The sequence below is a fragment of the Eretmochelys imbricata genome, chromosome 5 (genome assembly GCF_965152235.1).
Source record: "Eretmochelys imbricata isolate rEreImb1 chromosome 5, rEreImb1.hap1, whole genome shotgun sequence".
Classification (NCBI taxonomy): Eukaryota; Metazoa; Chordata; order Testudines; family Cheloniidae; genus Eretmochelys; species Eretmochelys imbricata.
In genome coordinates, this window is record NC_135576.1 from 2,638,159 (window position 1) to 2,658,253 (window position 20,095).

The following is a 20,095-nucleotide window of genomic DNA, read 5'->3' on the forward strand; positions in this document are numbered from 1 at the left end:
ATCATGTGATAGCGACACAGGATGGTTGTCAAAGTCTGATGGGTCAGCTGATCATGTCTGACCTGAGGCCTGGGAGGGCGAGGGTACTGAGGAGGGGCATATCTGATGAAGAATTAAGTACGTGGCTCGCTGCCAGTTTTAAACTAAAGGGTTTGAATCAGTCCTGTCACAATGGGGAGGTTTCCCTCATGGGCTGCAGGAGCCTGGGACAGCAGGATAGGAGTCTGCCAGAGTTGCTCCCAGCACAGGATGGATCCCACCCAACCGCCCAGGGCAACCCACGAGATACTGAGAACCAACGACTAGTTACGGCTCCCTGATTCTCCACCCTAGCTTTGATTAGAGTAGGTTAGAAACCAGGGATACCTGGAGACCATGGGACAGCTGGAGCACATGATGCTCCAGCCCCACTCCACCTCCCCTCTGCAGCAGGGCTGCAAGGAAGGAGGCATAGCAACTAGCTATGCCCTCTCTAAGGCCACTGAGGACTCTTGGGTGATTTTCTGCCTTTGGTGTTGCAGTGCTCAGGTAAAGGGAGCAGAACAGGGGCAGATTCTCTGTGTTTAGTATTGATGGTGTCACTCCCCACCACACACATCCTCAGCCGGAAACATGAAACTGACAGAAGATGCTGGAGGAACATGGACCAATATCAGAAGGACCCACTGAGGTCTGGTGTGTGACAGGCATCTTTGTGAGGAAGGCACTGAGGAAGCATCTGAGATATGGCAACAGTGCTGCCTCTCCCAGGTATTGCTGGTTACAGAAAACAGAGCTGCACACTTCAAAAGTAAACTTCGGTTTCCAGTGTCTCCAACGTACCTTTAGAAGAGTGTCCCCTAGAACCCCCAGCTCTGAACGGTCACAGTGTGGCTGGGAAGTGGCGCTCCATTCAAATGCATGAGGGAAAGTCACACCCTGGTAGTGGGATGCCCATGGGAAAGTTCCCTCAAGCTTTTAGAGGAAGGGGAGCCATCCAGATATATCCTGACTCAAGGGCACACACTGAGACGTTTGTACCCAAGATCTGATCCGCAGAGCTTTTTTCTATAAAATGCATTTGCGTACGTGGACTAAATCGGTCTTTAAAAAAATCCGCCCACCAAGACAGACAACCTCTACAATCTGAAGTGAATGGTAAATTGCAGCTGCTAGCAATTTAAATTTTAAATGTACCTGCCAGCTGGGAATTATTAAAAAGAAGTTAGACAGCAGTACCATCAAACATGCATCTCATGAATGTGGGTTACCCTTATCTTTCTTTCCACTCCTGCCTCGTGCTGCTTGTTGCTCTGACTCCTGAAGTCCCCTCTAAAGTTCCATTGCAAACTCCATGGGCCAGAGACCATAACTTACTTGTTCTGCAAAGCAGAAAACTACCTTCATATGCTGCTTGAATAAAGAATGCAATGCACGCAGCCCAGGAGGGAGAGAAGAGAAAGGCACAGCTGGCACAGGTTCAAGCAAGGCGTAGTGAGGACCAGGGTGCCATGCAAACTGTCCCCGTCCGGCCACGCCAATAAACCTGCAACCTCACTGGGACCAACCCACCGCCCCAGCCACAGTCAGCCTGGTATATAAGTGCAGAACACTGATGTCAAAGAGTGACAAGCTGTGGTGTTTGGGGCAACACCAAGAAATGGGGCTGAACAGGCACAAGCCACCGGATTAGTTTCTCTTTTGAGCTGATGCAGGGTCTGAGCTCTTTTCCAGACATGAACATCCCATATTAACGGTGAAGCTTGGCACACAAGCAGGGGGAAAAGGGCAATTAGAGCAGTTAAAACAGTATCAGTTGGACCTAGAGACTGAAGTACTGAGGTTGTGTAATTCCTGTGAACAGGGAATGGACGTTGGTCTGTAAAGCAAAGGGAGAACACTCCACTCTGTAGATCTCTCTTGCTTTGGCTTATTACACCCTATGTGACCTTCTAATCCCATGCAAGTTAATCGCCCTTCTCATCTGTTCTATTCAAACTAGCAAACTCCTCTCCAAGGAGCACAGCGGGGGGGGGGGGGGGGGGGGGGCTCCCACTGACCCACCTCTTTAAGACTGATCATAGCCATGTAGACCACGTTTGTGCCGTCTCGCTTGAAATGTGTGTGAGGCTTGTCCTTGAGAACGAAGACGATATCGGCAGGGATGTTGTCTGGCGTGGCATCTCCTTCTTTGGGAAACGTGATTTTGGTTCCTTCTTTCCACCCCCTTTTAATGACAATGTTCAATATCTTATCCTCGGTCCTTGTGGTTCTCCCGTCAGGGTTCAGCCGCCGGCGGGTGATTTTCATCCTTTTGGTAGAGCCGTGGTAGATTTCTTCCAGGGAGACCCTGAGCTCGTGGATGATGGGTGGGTCCTGGACCTTTCTTCGTGTGTGGAGAGGCTCCGGGTGCCGTCGATGGACTCCGTTGATGCCGTTGAAGCCAAACCGTCCAAAGGCGCTGAAAGGGTCATCGTCGTCATCGATATCCATGTCTTCCTGATCGAACCCATTGAATGCCCGGGAGCGACTGCTGGCAAAGAAGATGTCGAAGGGATTGGAGCCGCCGAAGAAAGAAGCAAAGGTGGCGTGTGGGTCTCCGTGGAAGGTGTAGTGGAAAGTGTTGCCGGAGCCACCAGAGGAACCGCCTCCAGTTTTGAGCCCTAGAACACAGCAAGGAAAGGACAATGTTAACAAAATCCATTGCAGAAGAAGGTTGTTCCCTTCTAGTCCTGCCGGATGCACAGGGAATGCAGACAGAGCAACAGCTGGGCCACCCTGACTAGACTTTTGTTGGTTTTTTCTAATATGCAGCATGGGAACCAAAGGTGGAATTCAGTCTTGGTGTTGCAAGCTCCTTTCTACCACTCTCTAGGCAGCAGGATCCCACACAGCCTCTCACATCCCTCCTTCACCCCCAACCTGGCCACAGTCTGCGTCCTTTTTCCACTGGAGAAACTAGCTAGCAGTTATCTTCTGAGCAAAGCTGAGCAAACTTATCTTCCCGAGCTGGAAGGTGGGGGTTCTTGGCGTGCTGCTGCCCGCAGGCACCAGTTACCGGCCAATGGGAGCTGCGGAGTTGGCGCTCGGGGCAGGGGCAGCGTGTGGAGACACCCCCCACCCCCGGGGCCGAAGGGACGTGCCGACTGCTTCCAGGAGTGGCGCAGAGCAAGGGTGGGCAGGAAGCTGCCTTAGCCCTGCTGCGCTGCTGGTGTTGGCGGCAGCGGTGGCCCCCGGGCCCTTTTAAATCGCCGGGGGTGGCAGGCAGGGCTGGGAGACACTATGAGGGAGGTGCACGGGGGCAGCAGGCGGGGCCAGGGAAGAGACCTGGCCCCGAACATTGGTGGAGCTAGGCCCCCGGGCCCTGAATATTCCTGGAGCACAGGCACCATGGGCCCATATAACTCGCTGCCCCTGCATGCAAGGCTCCTAAGCATAATCTTCCTGTGTTCCTTCCGGCTGTACTGCAGGAAGCAATTTGGTCTCTGTAAATCTGTTAAATTTCACAGCATGGCAACTGCTGGAGTCCAACGACGATATGGACTAGGCAGTTGATGGCTCTTTCAGACTAATTTAGCGACACAAATTAGAAGTCCAAGTTCCGACAAAGGCAGGCCTGAATACTCTCTTTATGTCAGCTGTACATTACCCCCTGAACACCCCGTTCATGCTGTGATCTATTGCATCTCCCAAGGCGTCTGAACTGCACCATGGACACATGGCCCAGCAGTGGCATACTTTGCAATTTATGAAAGGCTTTGAACTCAGTGAGCAATTGTGGAGTCAGGGCTTTTTCACACAGACTGATGGGAGGTCAGCATTTATACACTAACTAGCCTCTCCACCACAAATGAGCGTGCGAGTGAGAAACACACTACACTCTCAGATGAAAGGGGCTAACATGAGGGCCACAAAGTACTTTGCAAACGAAGTCATGGCTCAACAACCTGAGATATTAGCATCAGGTCTTGTTGATGGGAGTCAAGTTTGAGGGGGGATGATGCCTTTTTGTTTTTAAAAAATACTCGCTTTCCCCTGCACCATGACCAGCCCAGGTCAGTCGGTGGAGTGGCGCTCAGGAGCAGAACCCAGAGATAAGAACAGCAAATAAGTTGGATATTTATTTCTTTTGGTAACTAGCAAAAGATCTTCTTAAACTAGGGCTTCTCTCAGGCCCCACCCAGCCCAGAAGCCTGCTCCTACTTGAGTCTGCTCAGACACCGTACGTTTATATCTGTCCACAGCAAACCCCTGGAAGTTCCTACACAGCCAGGGTGTGAGGCAGACAGCCCCTCTCAAAAGTGTATCTACAATAAAAACACAAAGAGGATCACTAAGGTGCCCAGCAGGTCACGCAGGGCTGGGGGTAGACTTCTTCCAGTGTGCCCTTCACATTCCACATGTTTTGGGATGTTGTGTCACATGGTTTTGATTGGAGGGGTCAAGAAGGGGTCTAACCAAGCCCAGCTCAGTGTCTATTTTCAGCTCTCCACTTACAAAATAGTGCTATTTCTGAAAAGCTGACGTCCTGTGTCAACCCCTCTAGTCAGAGCGAGCAGCAGGAGATGCAAGCCAGGCAAAAGCAGGACAAACTTGTTGTTCTTTTCTCTCGGTCTTGACGGATGAGTTTGCCTTGGGATGCAGAGGTCTTTTGTTGGCTTGAACAAAATACACATAAGCGAAGGCTCCCCATCTGCCAGCCACACACCTTAAGCCTCCACAACACTGTGCAAAGGGGACTTAGGCTTGGAAGCACATGTAAGACCAGTACATATACTGAAACTGATCTGCATCAAATTTAATCTAGTCTGCAAATATTCTTCTTTTCTTTTGCCCGAGGCCTTGTGGGGGTGAGGGGTGGTGTGCTGTCTGAGCCCCCTTGCCCAGTCCCGCAAAAGCCCAGCATCACAGCAGGTCTCCTTCTACCCGTGCTAGCCTGTTGGGGCTGATCTAGTGTCCCAAACCTGGCAAAGAACGGAACTGGAGGTCTGCCCCCAGTGCTTTCAAGTAGGTGGTTAGACAGACACCCCCCCTCCCACATCAGAACATCTACGTGATCCTCCGGCAACAGCTAATGCTGCATTTGTGTCACAGCAACACTCAGACATCAGCAGTTTGATTCTGCTGTGGAACGGAGCAGAAGGCACGAGCTGGGCTCACGTGAGCAAAGAGAGGCTGTCTGTGCACGAGAAGGTACTGGCAACCACCAGCGGGGCACATTGTGACTCGGGGCTTCTTTCTAGGCCTGCCTCCCTCCAGGGCACGCTACTGCAAAGGCGCTAAACTACTGCTAACCCTTCTCTCAAGGCTTCTGGAAAGGGAGGCGTCCAGTTACCAGCATGGGTGAGTTCTGCACATGACCTGTCTGGCTATACAAGGCATGTATCTAGCCCGCGTCACTGCTGTATGGGAGCACCTCACAACCCACTGAGGGGGGCAGGGCTGTCTCCCCTATTGCACAAATGAGGGGCTGAGGCAGAGAGAGACTAAGGACTTGCCCAAGGTCACACAGGATGCCTCACACAGAAGCCTTGAGAGATGGGTTAGCGTGTTTGGTGCCGTTACAGGGACCCATGTCTCCCAGTCCCAGGCTAGAATCCTTCCTACTGAACCAACCTTCCTCTCATCCCACATAAGCTCCCCAAACAGGATGCAAGGGGTATGGCTGGGCGTGGGGTCAATTTCACCAACTATGGCCAGATGACAAGCCCCTTCTTCCTTGGAGGGAAGAGAGTTTCAGTGTTTGAATTCCACCCCAGGATTCAAACCACTGTGAGAGGGTTCCGAGTCCACGTGTTGCTTTGTGAATGGTTTAATTTCGTTTAGAAACAGCTGGTCAGTTTCCTCTGGATTCTTCCCTCCACACTCAAAGAAACAAAGCCATTAATTTCCTCTTGCCTTCCCTTCTGGCCAGGAGCAGCCATGCTTTGCCCGGATGCCACCCGCCAGTTTGAGGCGCCAGCAATGGAAGAACCCTTAACAGGCTCTTTTGAACAGAGGCTGCTTAGTCACTGAGGCTGATTTGATTTTTGACATTGCCATTAATTACTTAGTTGCTCCTGCAGGGCAAGTTGTCCCTTCCCAAACCACTGAGAAGCAGCACGGTTTGGATTTCATGGTCCGCCACAAATGGAAGAGATCGGAAGAGTCTGTGTTAGCACCCACTAAAGGCTCCTAACAGAGGAGAGCAATGAGACACTTGTTTGCACAGCCCATGGCATGTGACAGTGGTGAAGCCCAGAATGTTTCCATTGGCCCTAGCAGCATAAACTGGGAAGCAGACGGAAATCATGGGAAAATGCCTAGCCTGATCCTACTTCTGCACCCGAGCCTTTAGGACAAGGTGGGGAAGAGCTGAGGCCTTATTATCCCTAACCCTCAAAGGCCAGTTACTACCTGCTGTGTCACCACCCCCCCCGCCGGAACTCAGCTGTGCATGTGCGGGAGCCACGTGGCGTCGGCTAGAAGAATTCTATCCAGACCACAGTCAAAGAGATGAAACACTGATAAAGGGGAGGGAGACCAGTGCTACAGCACAGATCTTAGCTCCTGAACGGGGCTGTGGGGAGTCCCTTCTGTCCAGCTCAGCACCATGAAAGTTCATAGGGTAAGGAGCCACTGACACCAAGAATAAACTCAAGTTCTCAGTTACAGCTGGCATTTGAGCCTCACAGTTATGGGGGCAGCGATTTCTGGAGGGTGATTCCATGGGATACGCTGGCAGCATCAGCGTCCAATGGGAGAAAATGAAACCCGCTGCCAACCCCACTGAATATTGGCAAAATACAGAATGTGGAACCCAAAAGGGGAGACAAAGGATCAGACGCTGCCCATGCTGTTCCTCCCCTGACCCCACAGGGACCATCATCTGCTGGCGTGGCCAAGGGCAGAGCCTAGGCCCTAGCACTGTGTATTTATTCTGACTGCTAATCCAGCACTGAAGCAGTCTGGCATGAGTAGGGCCCTACCAAATTCACAGTCCACTTTGGTCAATTTCCCAGTGCGAAGATTTTGAAAATAATAAATTCTATGATTTCAGCCATTTAAATCTGAAATGTCACGGTGTGGTGATTGTAGGGGTCCTGACCCAAAAAGGAGTTGTGGGGCGGGGGGGTCCACAAGGTTACTGTTGGGGGGGGGGGTCGCGGGACTGCTACCCTTACTTCTGCGCTGCTGCCCCTGCCTTCAGAGCTGAGCAGCTGGAGAGCGACAGCTGCTGGCCGGGAGCCCAGCTCTGAAGGCAGAGCCCCGACAGCAGCAGCGCAGAAGTAAGGGTGGCCTGGTCTGGTATCACCACCCTTATTTCTGCGCTGCTGCTGGGGGGTGCTGCCTTCAAAGCTGGGCACCCAGCTAACAGCTGCTGCTCTCCGGCAGCCCAGCTCTGAATTCAGCGCAGAAGTAAGGGTGGCCATACCCCAACGCCCCTAAAATAACCTGGTGACCTCTCAGCAACTCCTTTTTGGGTCAGGACCCCCAATTCGAGAAACACTGGTCTCCCCTGTGAAATCTGTATACTATAGGGTAAAAGCCCACATTTCACGGTCTGTAACACGTTTTTCATGGCCATGAATTTGGTAGGGCCCTAGGCCTGAGGAACGTGCCCTGGGATGGCGCACTAAGCTGGACTCTATGCAGACAGGCTGTCTTTGAACCCCATTCCCCTCACAGAAGGGCACCTGCCGGCAGGAATGGGCTTGAAGAGGCTCTGAATGGGGACAATGCAGACAGGGTGCATGAAGTGAACACATTTCTTCAGCGGCAGTTTAGATCCCCTGTTCAGTTTTACATCAACCTCAGGTTTGCCTGGAGCTGGGCTTCTTCAAGGACCAAGCAATGTTTAAGAAAGCTCCACCATCTCCTGGCAGCAGGGGAGAAAACTGGGATATCCACAGACCTGGGGAAGCAGCAGTGTGCAGGGAGATGAAAGTTGAGGTCACTGCAAAGCCCACAGGTGACCCACCTTCCTGGTCAGACCAAGCCATGAGGTGAGAAACTGCTGACATTTAGCATCCAACATGCTTTAAAGCATCTATAAACAACACAGTTACTGCAGCTTTTACCTGTCAGTCTAAACAGGGCAGCACAGGAGCGAGGGAGAGTCAGGACTATTAAATCTCAGCCAGTCATTCCCTCAGGGCCCTGGGAGGTTCTTCTCCAGTGTCCTTTTTCTAGAGCTTAATACAGTGCTTCATGATGGCACTCTCCCTTCTCCCGTGGGGAGCCTCTCTCACCCTCAATTCAGCTGTGTTTGCCTTTCAATTTAATCCCCCCCATTCCTAGTTACACCCCAACAGAAATAAAAGTCTTGTTCTGATGAATCCTCCCAGAGGGTTTGTTTTTTCACTGGAGGCAGGTGATTCTGATTTTAGACAGCAGAGGACTGCTGCAGTTCAGACAGTCCATCGCAGCAGCGACATACTTAACTGGCTCAGTCACGGGCAAGTGATTTTAAGAGTGAGAACTTCCAGGATGGAGATTTTCTAAAACTTTTGTGGGCCTCTCTTACTTGCTTAGATAAACCAGAAAAACTAGCAACCCCAGCTCTCAATAAAGCTTCCAAGCCACGCACTGGGAATTACAGCAGCCCCACCTTCTGTGCAGCACGCGGAGGCACTAAGTGAGAGTGCCTTCCTGTCACCATTTCCCAAAGACGCTCTTCAGTTCTCTTCACATGTTGCTGATGTGCCTAGTTCTCCCATACCCAGAGGGAGAGGATTGAGACTCTTGCCACTAATCATTCAAACAGCATCACGCTAAGAACAGAGACTTTGGTTGCTAACTGTAGAGAGATCCCTTTCTGCTCCCGAGGGCACAAAGGTATCTTTGACCCCTGCATATTTATGGTGATGCCTCAGAAAAGCTGATGCACCTACTCATTAAGCCTCTTGGGAGAATACATCTTGCTACCTGAGCAGCCTGTTTACACCAGACCTTCTGCTCTTTTAAGTGCTAAACTCTTTTGCTGATTAATGCAAATGCTATTCTCTGCTCTCTTCATCCTCAGCAAATAGGGCTGCAGAAGCTTTCATATTCTACTAATAAGGCTGTGCGTGGTGGAACAGCTCCCTACTCCATGCCAACAGGGAGACAACAGCAGCGACTTCATTTCAAAACAAGAATCTATTACTTAAATTGGGAAAGGCTTTGAAACATGTAGGTCAGTACATACCAGCAAGAACAAGAGGAAAAAAAGAGTGGAACTAGTGCATAAGTAACACCACTGCACAGACACACTAAGCCCCAGTGAAAGGAAAAAGGGGGAAGAGAGTGTTTGTAGCTAGAGAATCTGTGTGAAGGAAAGAGTTAGTAGAGAGTTATTCTGCAGCCCATATCTGATCGAGGATATGTACACCTTTCATTTCTATGCTCTCAAGAAGTGATTCAGCCTTCAGAATAACGGGGTGAAAAGCGAAGAAGTGCCCATTTTGTTCATGAAACTATCAGAGTGAGCGGCAATGACTGCCTTGATTTAGCTCCCCGTACATCCTTCTTCCTTATCTAACTGGCATCTTTGTCTGATGAGGGCAGGGAGCGCCAGGTGGTGCCCAGGAGTTGGGATTGCATGCTGAAGACTGGCTTTGATTGGACACAGAATAATTAGTCAAGAACTGGGTCAAGCGATTCTCTTTGGCTCTTAGGAGAGACGGCATCGTCTGGGTGTTTGTTCTTCCCAGCTTGGGTAGTAGTAACCTTGTTTGAGAGGCAGGAATGAGTCACGGGGATAATTCCGGACATGCCACCCACGCCGGTGAAGGTTAGCTACTTTTTTTTTTTAACGTATAAACGCTTTCTTGCTTACAGCAGCACACTGAAAGCCCACACGCCACCAAGCCATTTGCCATCCCAGCCCCTTACCTTCTTCCCCATATTGATCATAGACAGCCCTTTTCTTGGGATCACTCAGGACATCATATGCCTCTGCAATCTCCTTGAACTTCTCCTCTGCACTGGGGTCTTTGTTTTTATCAGGGTGATACTTCAGGGCCATTTTCCGATAAGCTTTCTTGATCTCATCTTCATTTGCTCCAGACTGGAGCCCCAAGGTCTTGTAATAATCCTTTCCCATGACTGCAACGTTGCCTCCGGTCGAGTCTTTATTCCTGAAAGGAGATAGACAGCGCTCTGTAATGCATGTATTGCACGACAGCTTTAGGGGAACCAGCAAATCTCCTGCTCCCCCACACCACAGACTTACCCCAGACCAACTTCAGGTTCCCATCACAGCCACGGTCAGCTCTCCATAACCTTTGCCCAATTTACATCTTACACATTTTCTGTTAAGGGACCAATTCAAGACCCTGCAACACATTTCACCATGTCTAGTGGTCAAAGCAGGGCATTGGAAAACAGGCCCCTGGGGACTATTTCCCACTCCTTTAGCCTTTCTGTGCCTCAATTTCCCAACCTGTAAAATGGGAATTATGATGCTCCCTCTCTGTGACGTGCATTGAAATTTATGGATACCAAGTGCTATGCCAGTGCACAGTACTGTTATATGGCTGATGTGACAAATAATGTCACATGAGGCTGTAACCTGAGCGGCAGCTCTGCCCACTTGTGAATGGGCGTGGGTGCATGGGGGAGGAAAGTCTAGGGTGGCCAGACAGCAAGTGTGAAAAATCGGGACAGGAGGTGGGGGGGTAATAGGTGCCTACAGAAGAAAAAGCCTCAAATATTGGGATGGTCCCTATAAAAATCGGGACATCTGATCACCCTAGGAAAGTCTAAACTCAGCAGCCCCTCTCCCAAGGGCAGCAACCTCACATGGCTTCACCGGCGAGGTCCCCCGCTTGCCTGGGTCCTCCAGGGAAGGAAGAAACCAGGACCGTAAATTTCTAATGCAAAAAACAAGCAGAACTTTAACAAAAAAGCCAAACCAATTTGAGGGGACCCTTTTGCCCCAGTGATAGGGAGAAGTTGGAGCCAAAGGGGCTTGTGTGCTGTGCAGTTCACCTTAAAGGAACCTGAAACATTTTGTTCTGCAAAGTGATTGGCGTTCATCTGGGGATAAGTGCTTCTCACCACGCAAGAGCTGTAATTTGTATGTAAAGAAGACAACGGATGAAGCTGTTAGACAGAAATATCTTGTGATGATGGGAAGATATTTATAAAGTGTTTTCTAGCCTAGCTTAGACTATGTTAGAGAGTCTGAAACTAACGAATTATGTGGCAATAAGTTAGAAATATCAGTAGCCCGAGGCATGGCTAAGTCTCGTATCCTGACACAGTGCAATGAAGTCAGCCACAAATAATAAACTCACTGGATTCACTTTCTCCATGGCATGGGACAGCCTGAAAGGCAGGCCTGCCCTAAGGCACAGGACACCTAGCTGGCACGGAACCCAGGAAAGGGACTGGGGCAGACAATGGCATTCCACAGGCACCATGCTGAAGCCTGAAAGCTGTCAGAGTCATGGAGGATCGGGAGAACAGCTGGAGATGTACACATGCTCAGAGATCTAGGGCAGGAGTTATAGCAAAGGCTCAGCAAAGTTTACATTTCTCAGATGTCTCTTCCCAACGTCCTGCTTCCTAAAGAGGCACATTCAGGGCCTGAGTGAGGAAGGGTGCAAGAAGGATGTTTGTGCAGAACTGATTTCATTGGTAATTGGAAATAATTACCCCATATGCAGCAGTAGCAATTGCTGGAAGCACACCCAGAATGTCAGGCCTGCACACAAGTAGCGTAGGAGTTCTATTGTTAGAGATATAAGAAGGCCGCTGGGGGCGTAAAGAGCATCCCACAGCATTCTCCCAGCCTCGCTTCTAAATGCCAGCACGTTTCTGTACCCATACACCCGCAAAGCATTCCAGCTTCCGTGCCAGCCTGCGTTTCAAAACCCACACGCACATTACCAGATTCTCTCTCCCTTGCCCACAATACTGGTCTGCTGGCTCCTAATACAAGGGGGGAAACACGACGGGACTGGAATGCCACTGAGTGATATTGAGCTGAAAGCTTGTTTTCCTAGGTACCCAGGTGCTAATGTCTCTGACACACAGCCTTTCCTCTCCATGTACACACACAAACACTTGTCTGGGCTCTCTGCATCTTGCGATTAGACTACCATGACATCCTCTTTGCTGGCTTTGATAAACGCCATCTTCTCCCGCTCACATCAATTTAAAATGCTGCCGCCATGATAATTTTCTTCGCTCCTCTCTTTGACCTTATTACCTCTCTCTTTGCATCCCTCTGCTGGCTCCCGTCTCTATCCTGCCAACAGAAAGTATTTGCCCGCGCTTTCAAGGCCCTTCATGGCCTATCCCCAGCCTACCCATCGTCTCTTATTCACTAGTGAGATGTTGACTCCTGCCTCCTATTGGCCAGTGATGCCGGCCTTCATCACTCACTTCCCAGTCTTCAAACAAGCACCTTTGTGCTTTCTCCCACGCTGCACCTCACACTGGTAGGCACTCCCCATACAGATCCCCACAGCTATCTCATGGTCCTCCTTCACGCGCTCCTTTGCCGTGACACCTGCGACAAACCTGACAATTAGGCAGCTGGGGTGCTAAGACCATGCCTGTCCTGCTGACCAATACCAGGTACAGCTACACTTCCAGGTGGAGATGTGTGACGTTATTGACCCTAATCTGGGACTGTACAGATCATCGTTGCAACCAAAGTCCTGTAGTGGCACCAAATCTTGTATAAAGGGGGTCAAATGAGGTGTCTAAGATGAGGTTATGGTTTGCTGGTTATGATTATGCTATCTGTTTGCATGAATCATTTTTGTATTTAAAGATATAAGTATTGGCTCTAGACTGTCTGTATTTCAAACTTGTTCTGTGCTTCTGGGAGACACCCCAGACAAGTTGGTGTCAGCTCTGCCTAGCCTGCTGGATGGCCCATTAAGGACCATCAGCTATACAACTGACCCACTGAGAGAAGGCAGACAAGCCTTGCGACTCAGCAAGGTATGCAGGGACCTGCCTATGGACCCAACTCTGAGGTGTTTCCAGGCCACGGGATGGGCAGCTTGTCTTTGGGACAAAGAAAGAAAGACCACATGGCAAGAGACTGTAAAAGCTGCTGCAGCTCCTCCATCTTGTCTTCAGTCCTACTTCTTACCTCTGGAGGGACTTTGCTACCCTGAAGCTTTGAACCAAGAACTGATGACCCATCCCAGCTGTGGATGTTCTCCAGAGACTGGATTTGAACCTGCCGTTTATTCCATCACTGCTGCAAGCCTGAACCAAGAACTTTGCCATTACTGTATGCAATTCAGCTCTCATCTGTATCTTTTTCCTTTTATGAATAAACCTTTAGATTTTAGATTCTAAAGGATTGGCAACAGTGTGATTTGTGGGTAAGATCTGATTTGTATAGTGACCTGGGTCTGGGGCTTGGTCCTTTGGGATCGAAAGAACCTTTTTTCTTTTACTGGGGTATTTGGTTTTCATAACCATTTGTCCCCATAACGAGTGGCACTGCTGGAGATACTGGGAAACTGGGGTGTGTAAGGGAATTGCTTGTGTGACTTGTGGTTAGCCAGTGGGATAAAACCAAAGTCCTCTCTGTTTGGCTGGTTCGGTTTGCCTTGGTGTGCATAGAAACCCCAGCCTGGGGCTGTAACTGCCCTGCTTGAAGCAGTTTGTCCTGAATTGGCACTCTCGGTTGGGTTCCGCCAGAACCAGCCTCGTTACAAGATGTAAACCCCGGCTTAAGGAGATGTTTCGGTGCTAGCTGTGATCGAGCTAGGAGGCTAAAAAATAGCAGTGTAACAGCGATGGCATGAGCACCGGGAGGGGTTAGCCACCCCGAGTGCATACTGCCCCAAGACGGTAGGTCTGTACTTGGGGTGGCTAACCCTCCAGCCACAGCAGGTACATGTCTATTTTTAGGGTGACCATGTTTCTTCAAACTGGAATTTATGCCTCCAGCTCACAGTGTAGACAGACATCCCCTTGTCTTCTTGCTTCCTTGTGCTTCTTCATCCACCTGTTCATATCCATCCTCCCATCATACACTTATATTGTGATGACGGCCAGGGACCATCCTTTTATTGTGTCTGTACTATGCTTAGTACAATGGGGTCTCGGTCTGCGACTGAGACTTCCAGGCACTATTGCAATACAAATAAATAAAACAGACAGGCCAATGGTCATCTAGCTCAATATTCTATCTGACAGTGGGCCATGTCAGATGCTTCAGAGGAAGACAAACCTCCTATCATGCACCTAACCAAGCAAGAGCAAGCAACATAGAAAGAGGCAAATTTCTTCCTGACCCCTGAAGCATGATGAACCTATGCCCTGAACCATGAAGATGGAAAGCCTTGAATGTTATCCCCGTTACTGTAACTGCAGATGCTATTAGTTTCTAACTGATCTGTTTTAGTACTCTCACCTCTGGATCAGTGGAACACAAAAGTGCAGGACTTTGGCTCCTACCCAATGCAGATAGTCCAACCTTGGGGAGGGAATTACCCTGCCAAAAAAGACTGATTCTTTCTGCCTGTCTCTGGCAGAAGTTAAAGATTCTAGATACACTTTTACAAGAGAAAAGGACAGTTCCAGTGTCCAGTCCTAGAGGCCTGGCCAATATTCTCTCTCTCAAAGACTCCGGTTTCCACAAACGTGTATTTGCCCACACGGTTACTGCACCACAGTACTGGGCTATCTAACAGTTAAGAAAGGCTGCCTATTAAAGCCAGCTTCTATTCTGCTCCTACAACGCTGCCACTGTCAGCTCCTGGGAGGGGTAGGAAGCATAGGGGAAGGACTTGTAGGTTATGCAAGAACCTCATTTGATAGGTAATCGCCATGTTCTAGTCACATTGTGGCTGCCTTCCTTAATGCCCTTCATCAGGTTGGGGGAAGAGGAAAAAGAAGAAAAAGGCAGTAGCTTTTGAAGCCGTAAAGTCTTTTGTCTGATGACTGCCCAAGCTCAGAGAGGCTTTTTCAAGCAGGGCATCTGAGAAAAAGCAGCATGCAGAGATTTCCCCAGAAAGGCGCCCAGAACAGGGGCAGTTATATGGCCAGTCTCAGAGAGCATCACAAAATCTTGCAGGTCATTCAGTGAGTTAGCCTCATTTCTGATGCAACACTGCATGTGTGCACTGATAAAACACGATGCTGACCCTCTATTAGCTCCCCTCCCACCCTCCCAGAATCAGCTGTCTATTTCCACAACTCTTCTGTCAGATTCTGCTGGATCACACTTTCTAGATTCCCATTTAACTGTGAATCAGCCGGGAGGCACTCTGGGCCAAGATTTTCAAAATGGACTAGTGATTTCAGTGCCTGAAATTTCGGGTCCCAGCTGAGACACTGTAAGGTGGACTGAATTCCAGAAATTACTGAACACTAACCCTTGAAAATCAGGGACTTTTCAGGAGCTTCAAGTTTGTGACCCAAAAACGGAGATGCCTCATATACTAGCCACTTTTGAAAACCTTAGTCCTGGCCTCTAGCATGGCATCAGATAGTGCTATTTCTGGGGTCAGTGAGACAGCTGAATATTAATCATTTGATATAATCATCCTGCTATGTTCATGGAAAGCAGCAATCCTATATAAATGGAGGTCATAAGATTTTCCATCTCTAACGTCCAATTCTGTGGTCATGACATGATGACACTGACGTCAGAAGACCATTCACAAGACAAAGATGGGTGCTGATGGAGAGCTCTTTGGTTTATAACGCATTTGTCTTCATTAATGAGCATTTATGGAAAATACACAAGCAAGAGACAAGTAAACTGACTTACCGAAACTTTAGAAACATATTCAATGTCCAAGCACTCATTTTTAAAGGCTCTAACTTTATTTTAAACATCAAACTGGCAACAAATTCTTCAACCCTTGGTGCTAACAGTTACCAAGACTTCTTCTGGTCTGGAATGGGTGCCGGTACGGGATGGAAAGAAGAGAATTACTTCCTCAGAGCATAAGCAACTGCAAAGGCACTCAGTTCTGCAGTTGCTATTCTGACAGCATGGAAGAGATTCCTCAACAAAGAATGAGGCATTTCCTGTTCAGCGGAACGGCTCTGGACCTCCGCTGACCTTCGCTCTGAGACCAGCCATCACAGGTCTAAAATGGGAAGGATGGAAGGGTTGACTGCTGGAAACAGAACTTCCAAGTGAGCTGAGCGGTTCAGAAAGCAGCCCCCATGCGTGATGAAAAAGCTTTCCTTTGTGTGCTTTCTAGCAGCCTTAAGCAATCCCCTCCCCGTTACAGAACGGGGAAGAAACCATTCAATGAAGTCACCTGACAAGCAGTAATTCTCCCTAATTGGTTTCTTGCTGCTTGCTTAGACTGAAAGAGCACTGGTCTGTATAATTCAGGCTGCAATTCATCATGCACAATTCCCAGAGTAAGACCCTTTTATTAGTTGGCTCGGACGTCCTTGTCATTTATAAACGTGGTGTCAGAAAGGATGAGGTGGCTCTGGAACTGCAGAGTTGGTTAGTTACCTTTATCTTCTCTAACACCGCCACCTACTGCAGTTAAGCAGGTAAGAGGGTGGATGTAGTTAGAGCGGGGAATACACTGTCCCCTGGCTTCACCAGAAATTAATTGTTTGACGTCTCAATTGTGTCAGTGGCACTTTACTCCACGGACAAACCAGAGACAGAGAAAACTAGGACAGTGACACTTTCTAAGTCAGAAAAAAGTAACAGTGACCATTTTGGACCTTCCTGTCCTCCCCTTTAAGATCCCAGGCTCAGTGTATGCCTGTTTCCCTAGCGGCCAGCACGCTGTATTCACTGCTCTGCCCCTTCTCCCCCCGAGCAGAAAGGGGTTTATGAACACTGCATTTTCGAACAGAGGGACTCTCCCAAATGCAGACGCATTTCCAATGCTCCCATCCCTGCGGCATCTGATGGATGCCACTTTCAGACTGGATATCACAGAACTTCTTAGAAATCACCTTCATGCATATGTTTATTGCTCTCACTGCAGGTCACCATTAACACTGAGTTTCTTCACAGTCATTCAGGATCTCTCGGATAAAAGACCAACAGCAGGATAACAAACCGTGGGTATCCTCTCAACAAAAAAGAAAGGTAGTTCTGATTGTACAGTATATCACCCATTTAACAGAGACAGTTCGGGCTCACTGCACAGTAGCATAGCACACTGCACAGTAACATAGCACTACCAGAGCACGGCTTCATGCCTCACCTGAGAAAATACTGCATCTGAAATTAAGTCACAGCCATCAGCAAGTCCCTTACTTTCTTCCGTTGTTAACTTCACGCTTGTAACTTGCACTCAAGTATTGGAGGTCACAGGCAGAGTACATTTAGATATAAAATGCCCAGAGAGATCTGCGAGTTAGCAAAACAAAAAAAAACCAAACAAACACAAACAACTCCCCATTCCCCAAACAATGTACGATGTTCTGTCCCCTTCAAACAATCTAACATAAACTGCTGAATTCTAGAGAAACCCAGACCAGCCAGCTCTTTAGAACTCGGGACAATTTCCTGCTCAGTGAACGATTATTATTTCATTAAAACAAAAAGGACACTGATTACACACAGATCAGCGAGGCAGGATACGGAAAGACCTAGATGCACCTATGGAATCTAAGACAGGCAACAGAAAGGCAGACCCGAACTGACACAAGGGTTTGCAACTAAACAAAAGTTTCTTCATCTTAAAACTCAGACATAAATGAGAGCCTCTAAATCAGAGAAGTATTAAGCCAGAAGATACCTCTCCATGCGACTCCAGAAGAGCAGAATTGCTGGCATGTCAGCCGAACAGAGTCACCTGCAGCCCGATCCCAGCCAAGACCAAGTTTGGTAAGGCTGACAAGACAGCCTTAGTGAGACTTTACCAGGGCAGGGAGAGCTGCCAGCCTGGAGTAACCATCCAGAAATGTCATGACTACACCAAGTGAATCATCACTAGTTCCCACACAGCGCAGCCCCCAAAGCCCTCCCCCCCCCCAGCTAGTCAGTTCCCCCGCATGGAACCACTGCTGGAACACAGGGTCCAGGGACCTGAGAGTGGTAACGAGTTAACCCTTCCCCTGCCAGAGCCTCCCACACAACCAGGGGCAGCATGTCACCAGCAGCAGCCACATCCCCCCGGGGGAGTAGGTTGGGGGAGACATGGCAACACTCTGCCACCATTGCAATGGTTATGTGAAGGGAACAGGATGTTACAACACTCAGACCTGTGCTGCCCCCTCCCCCAGTGTGTGTGTGGGGGGGGCCCTGACACTCAGCCCCGTGCCCTTCCCCCGGGGGCGCGTGGGGAGGGGGGGGGCCCTGACACTCAGCCCCGTGCCCCCCCCCTCCCCCGGGGGCGCGTGGGGAGGGGGGGGCCCTGACACTCAGCCCCGTGCCCCCCCCCTCCCCCGGGGGCGCGTGGGGAGGGGGGGGCCCTGACACTCAGCCCCGTGCCCCCCCCCTCCCCCGGGGGCGTGTGGGGAGGGGGGGGGCCCTGACACTCAGCCCCGTGCCCCCCCCCTCCCCCGGGGGCGCGTGGGGAGGGGGGGGCCCTGACACTCAGCCCCGTGCCCCCCCCCTCCCCCGGGTGCGCGTGGGGAGAGGGGGGGCCCTGACACTCAGCCCCGTGCCCCCCCCCCTCCCCCGGGTGCGCGTGGGGAGAGGGGGGGCCCTGACACTCAGCCCCGTGCGCCCCCCCTCCCCCGGGTGCGCGTGGGGAGAGGGGGGGCCCTGACACTCAGCCCCGTGCGCCCCCCCTCCCCCGGGTGCGCGTGGGGAGAGGGGGGGCCCTGACACTCAGCCCCGTGCGCCCCCCCTCCCCCGGGTGCGCGTGGGGAGAGGGGGGGCCCTGACACTCAGCCCCGTGCGCCCCCCCTCCCCCGGGTGCGCGTGGGGAGAGGGGGGGCCCTGACACTCAGCCCCGTGCGCCCCCCCTCCCCCGGGTGCGCGTGGGGAGAGGGGGGGCCCTGACACTCAGCCCCGTGCGCCCCCCCTCCCCCGGGTGCGCGTGGGGAGAGGGGGGGCCCTGACACTCAGCCCCGTGCGCCCCCCCTCCCCCGGGTGCGCGTGGGGAGAGGGGGGGCCCTGACACTCAGCCCCGTGCGCCCCCCCTCCCCCGGGTGCGCGTGGGGAGAGGGGGGGCCCTGACACTCAGCCCCGTGCGCCCCCCCTCCCCCGGGTGCGCGTGGGGAGAGGGGGGGCCCTGACACTCAGCCCCGTGCGCCCCCCCCCCTCCCCCGGGTGCGCGTGGGGAGAGGGGGGGCCCTGACACTCAGCCCCGTGCGCCCCCCCTCCCCCGGGTGCGCGTGGGGAGAGGGGGGGCCCTGACACTCAGCCCCGTGCGCCCCCCCTCCCCCGGGTGCGCGTGGGGAGAGGGGGGGCCCTGACACTCAGCCCCGTGCCCCTCCCCCGACACTCAGCCCCCCCCTTCCCGGGTGCGCGCGGGGGGGGCCCTGACACTCCGGGGGGGGCCCCCCGCTCCCCAGCGGTCTCGGCGGCGGCGGTGGCCCCCCCCGCACTCACCGCTCTCGCCGTCCCAGGCCGCCGCGCACACTGAGGCTCCGCCAGCCACCTCCCCCCGAGCCAGCCGGGCCGTGACGTGAGGGGGAGCCCGCCCCCGCATAGCAACCCGCCGGCCCACCCACAAGCCCACGGCCAGCCCTCGAAATCCCATTGGCCACTGCGGCTGCCAATCCCGACATCCGTCTACTCTCATTGGTCTGGCCGGGGGGGCGGCTCCCAGGCGTGCGGCCGTAGGAAACGGCCCGGAGTGTCTGCCACTTCCCAGGTGCGAGTGGTTCATTTCCCTATCGATCACACGCTAGTGCCCGCCTCCCACCCCCTCTCATTGGTCGGAGAAACCCAGCACCGCCCATAGCGGCTTATTATTGGTCCATCTGACTCCGTCACAACGCGCCCTGCGCTTTCTCATTGGCTCCTCTAACATGCAGCCAAGTGGAATCCCTAGGGAATCTTCTGGAAGTCCTGTGACATCACTAGAGAGGGACCCTGTGACATCACTGGGGGGAGCCTGTGACATCACTAGAGAGGGAGGGGGCCCCCTGGGGGTTATCACTTGTGGGGGGGGGGAGCTGTAGCCCTGTGGGGGTTGGGGGGCCGGGGAGAGGGAGGTGGCTGCTGCATGGGGGGCTGCACCTGCTGAGGGCTGGGTGCCAGGAGCCTCCCCCTGCGGAGTGGCCCCGA

General features: G+C 51.9%; 1 protein-coding gene across 3 annotated transcripts in view; it reads right to left on the reverse strand.

Moving 5' to 3' along the window:
• Positions 1-19,490, reverse strand: part of DNAJB5 (DnaJ heat shock protein family (Hsp40) member B5) — a 29,651-nt gene extending 10,161 nt beyond the window's left edge. Inside the window, exons 1-3 of one of the 3 annotated variants that reach the window (XM_077816590.1) lie at positions 19,415-19,490; positions 9,835-10,079; positions 2,044-2,642 (exon numbers count right to left, since the gene is read on the reverse strand). In XM_077816590.1, coding sequence (XP_077672716.1) covers positions 2,044-2,642; positions 9,835-10,045 — 810 coding nt within the window. In that variant the 5' untranslated portion in view covers positions 10,046-10,079; positions 19,415-19,490. Of the gene's footprint in view, positions 1-2,043; positions 2,643-9,834; positions 10,080-17,114; positions 17,756-19,414 lie in introns of those variants that run through there. The other 2 variants (XM_077816593.1, XM_077816592.1) reach the window with 2 other exon arrangements.
• Between the last annotated feature and the right edge of the window lie 605 nt (positions 19,491-20,095).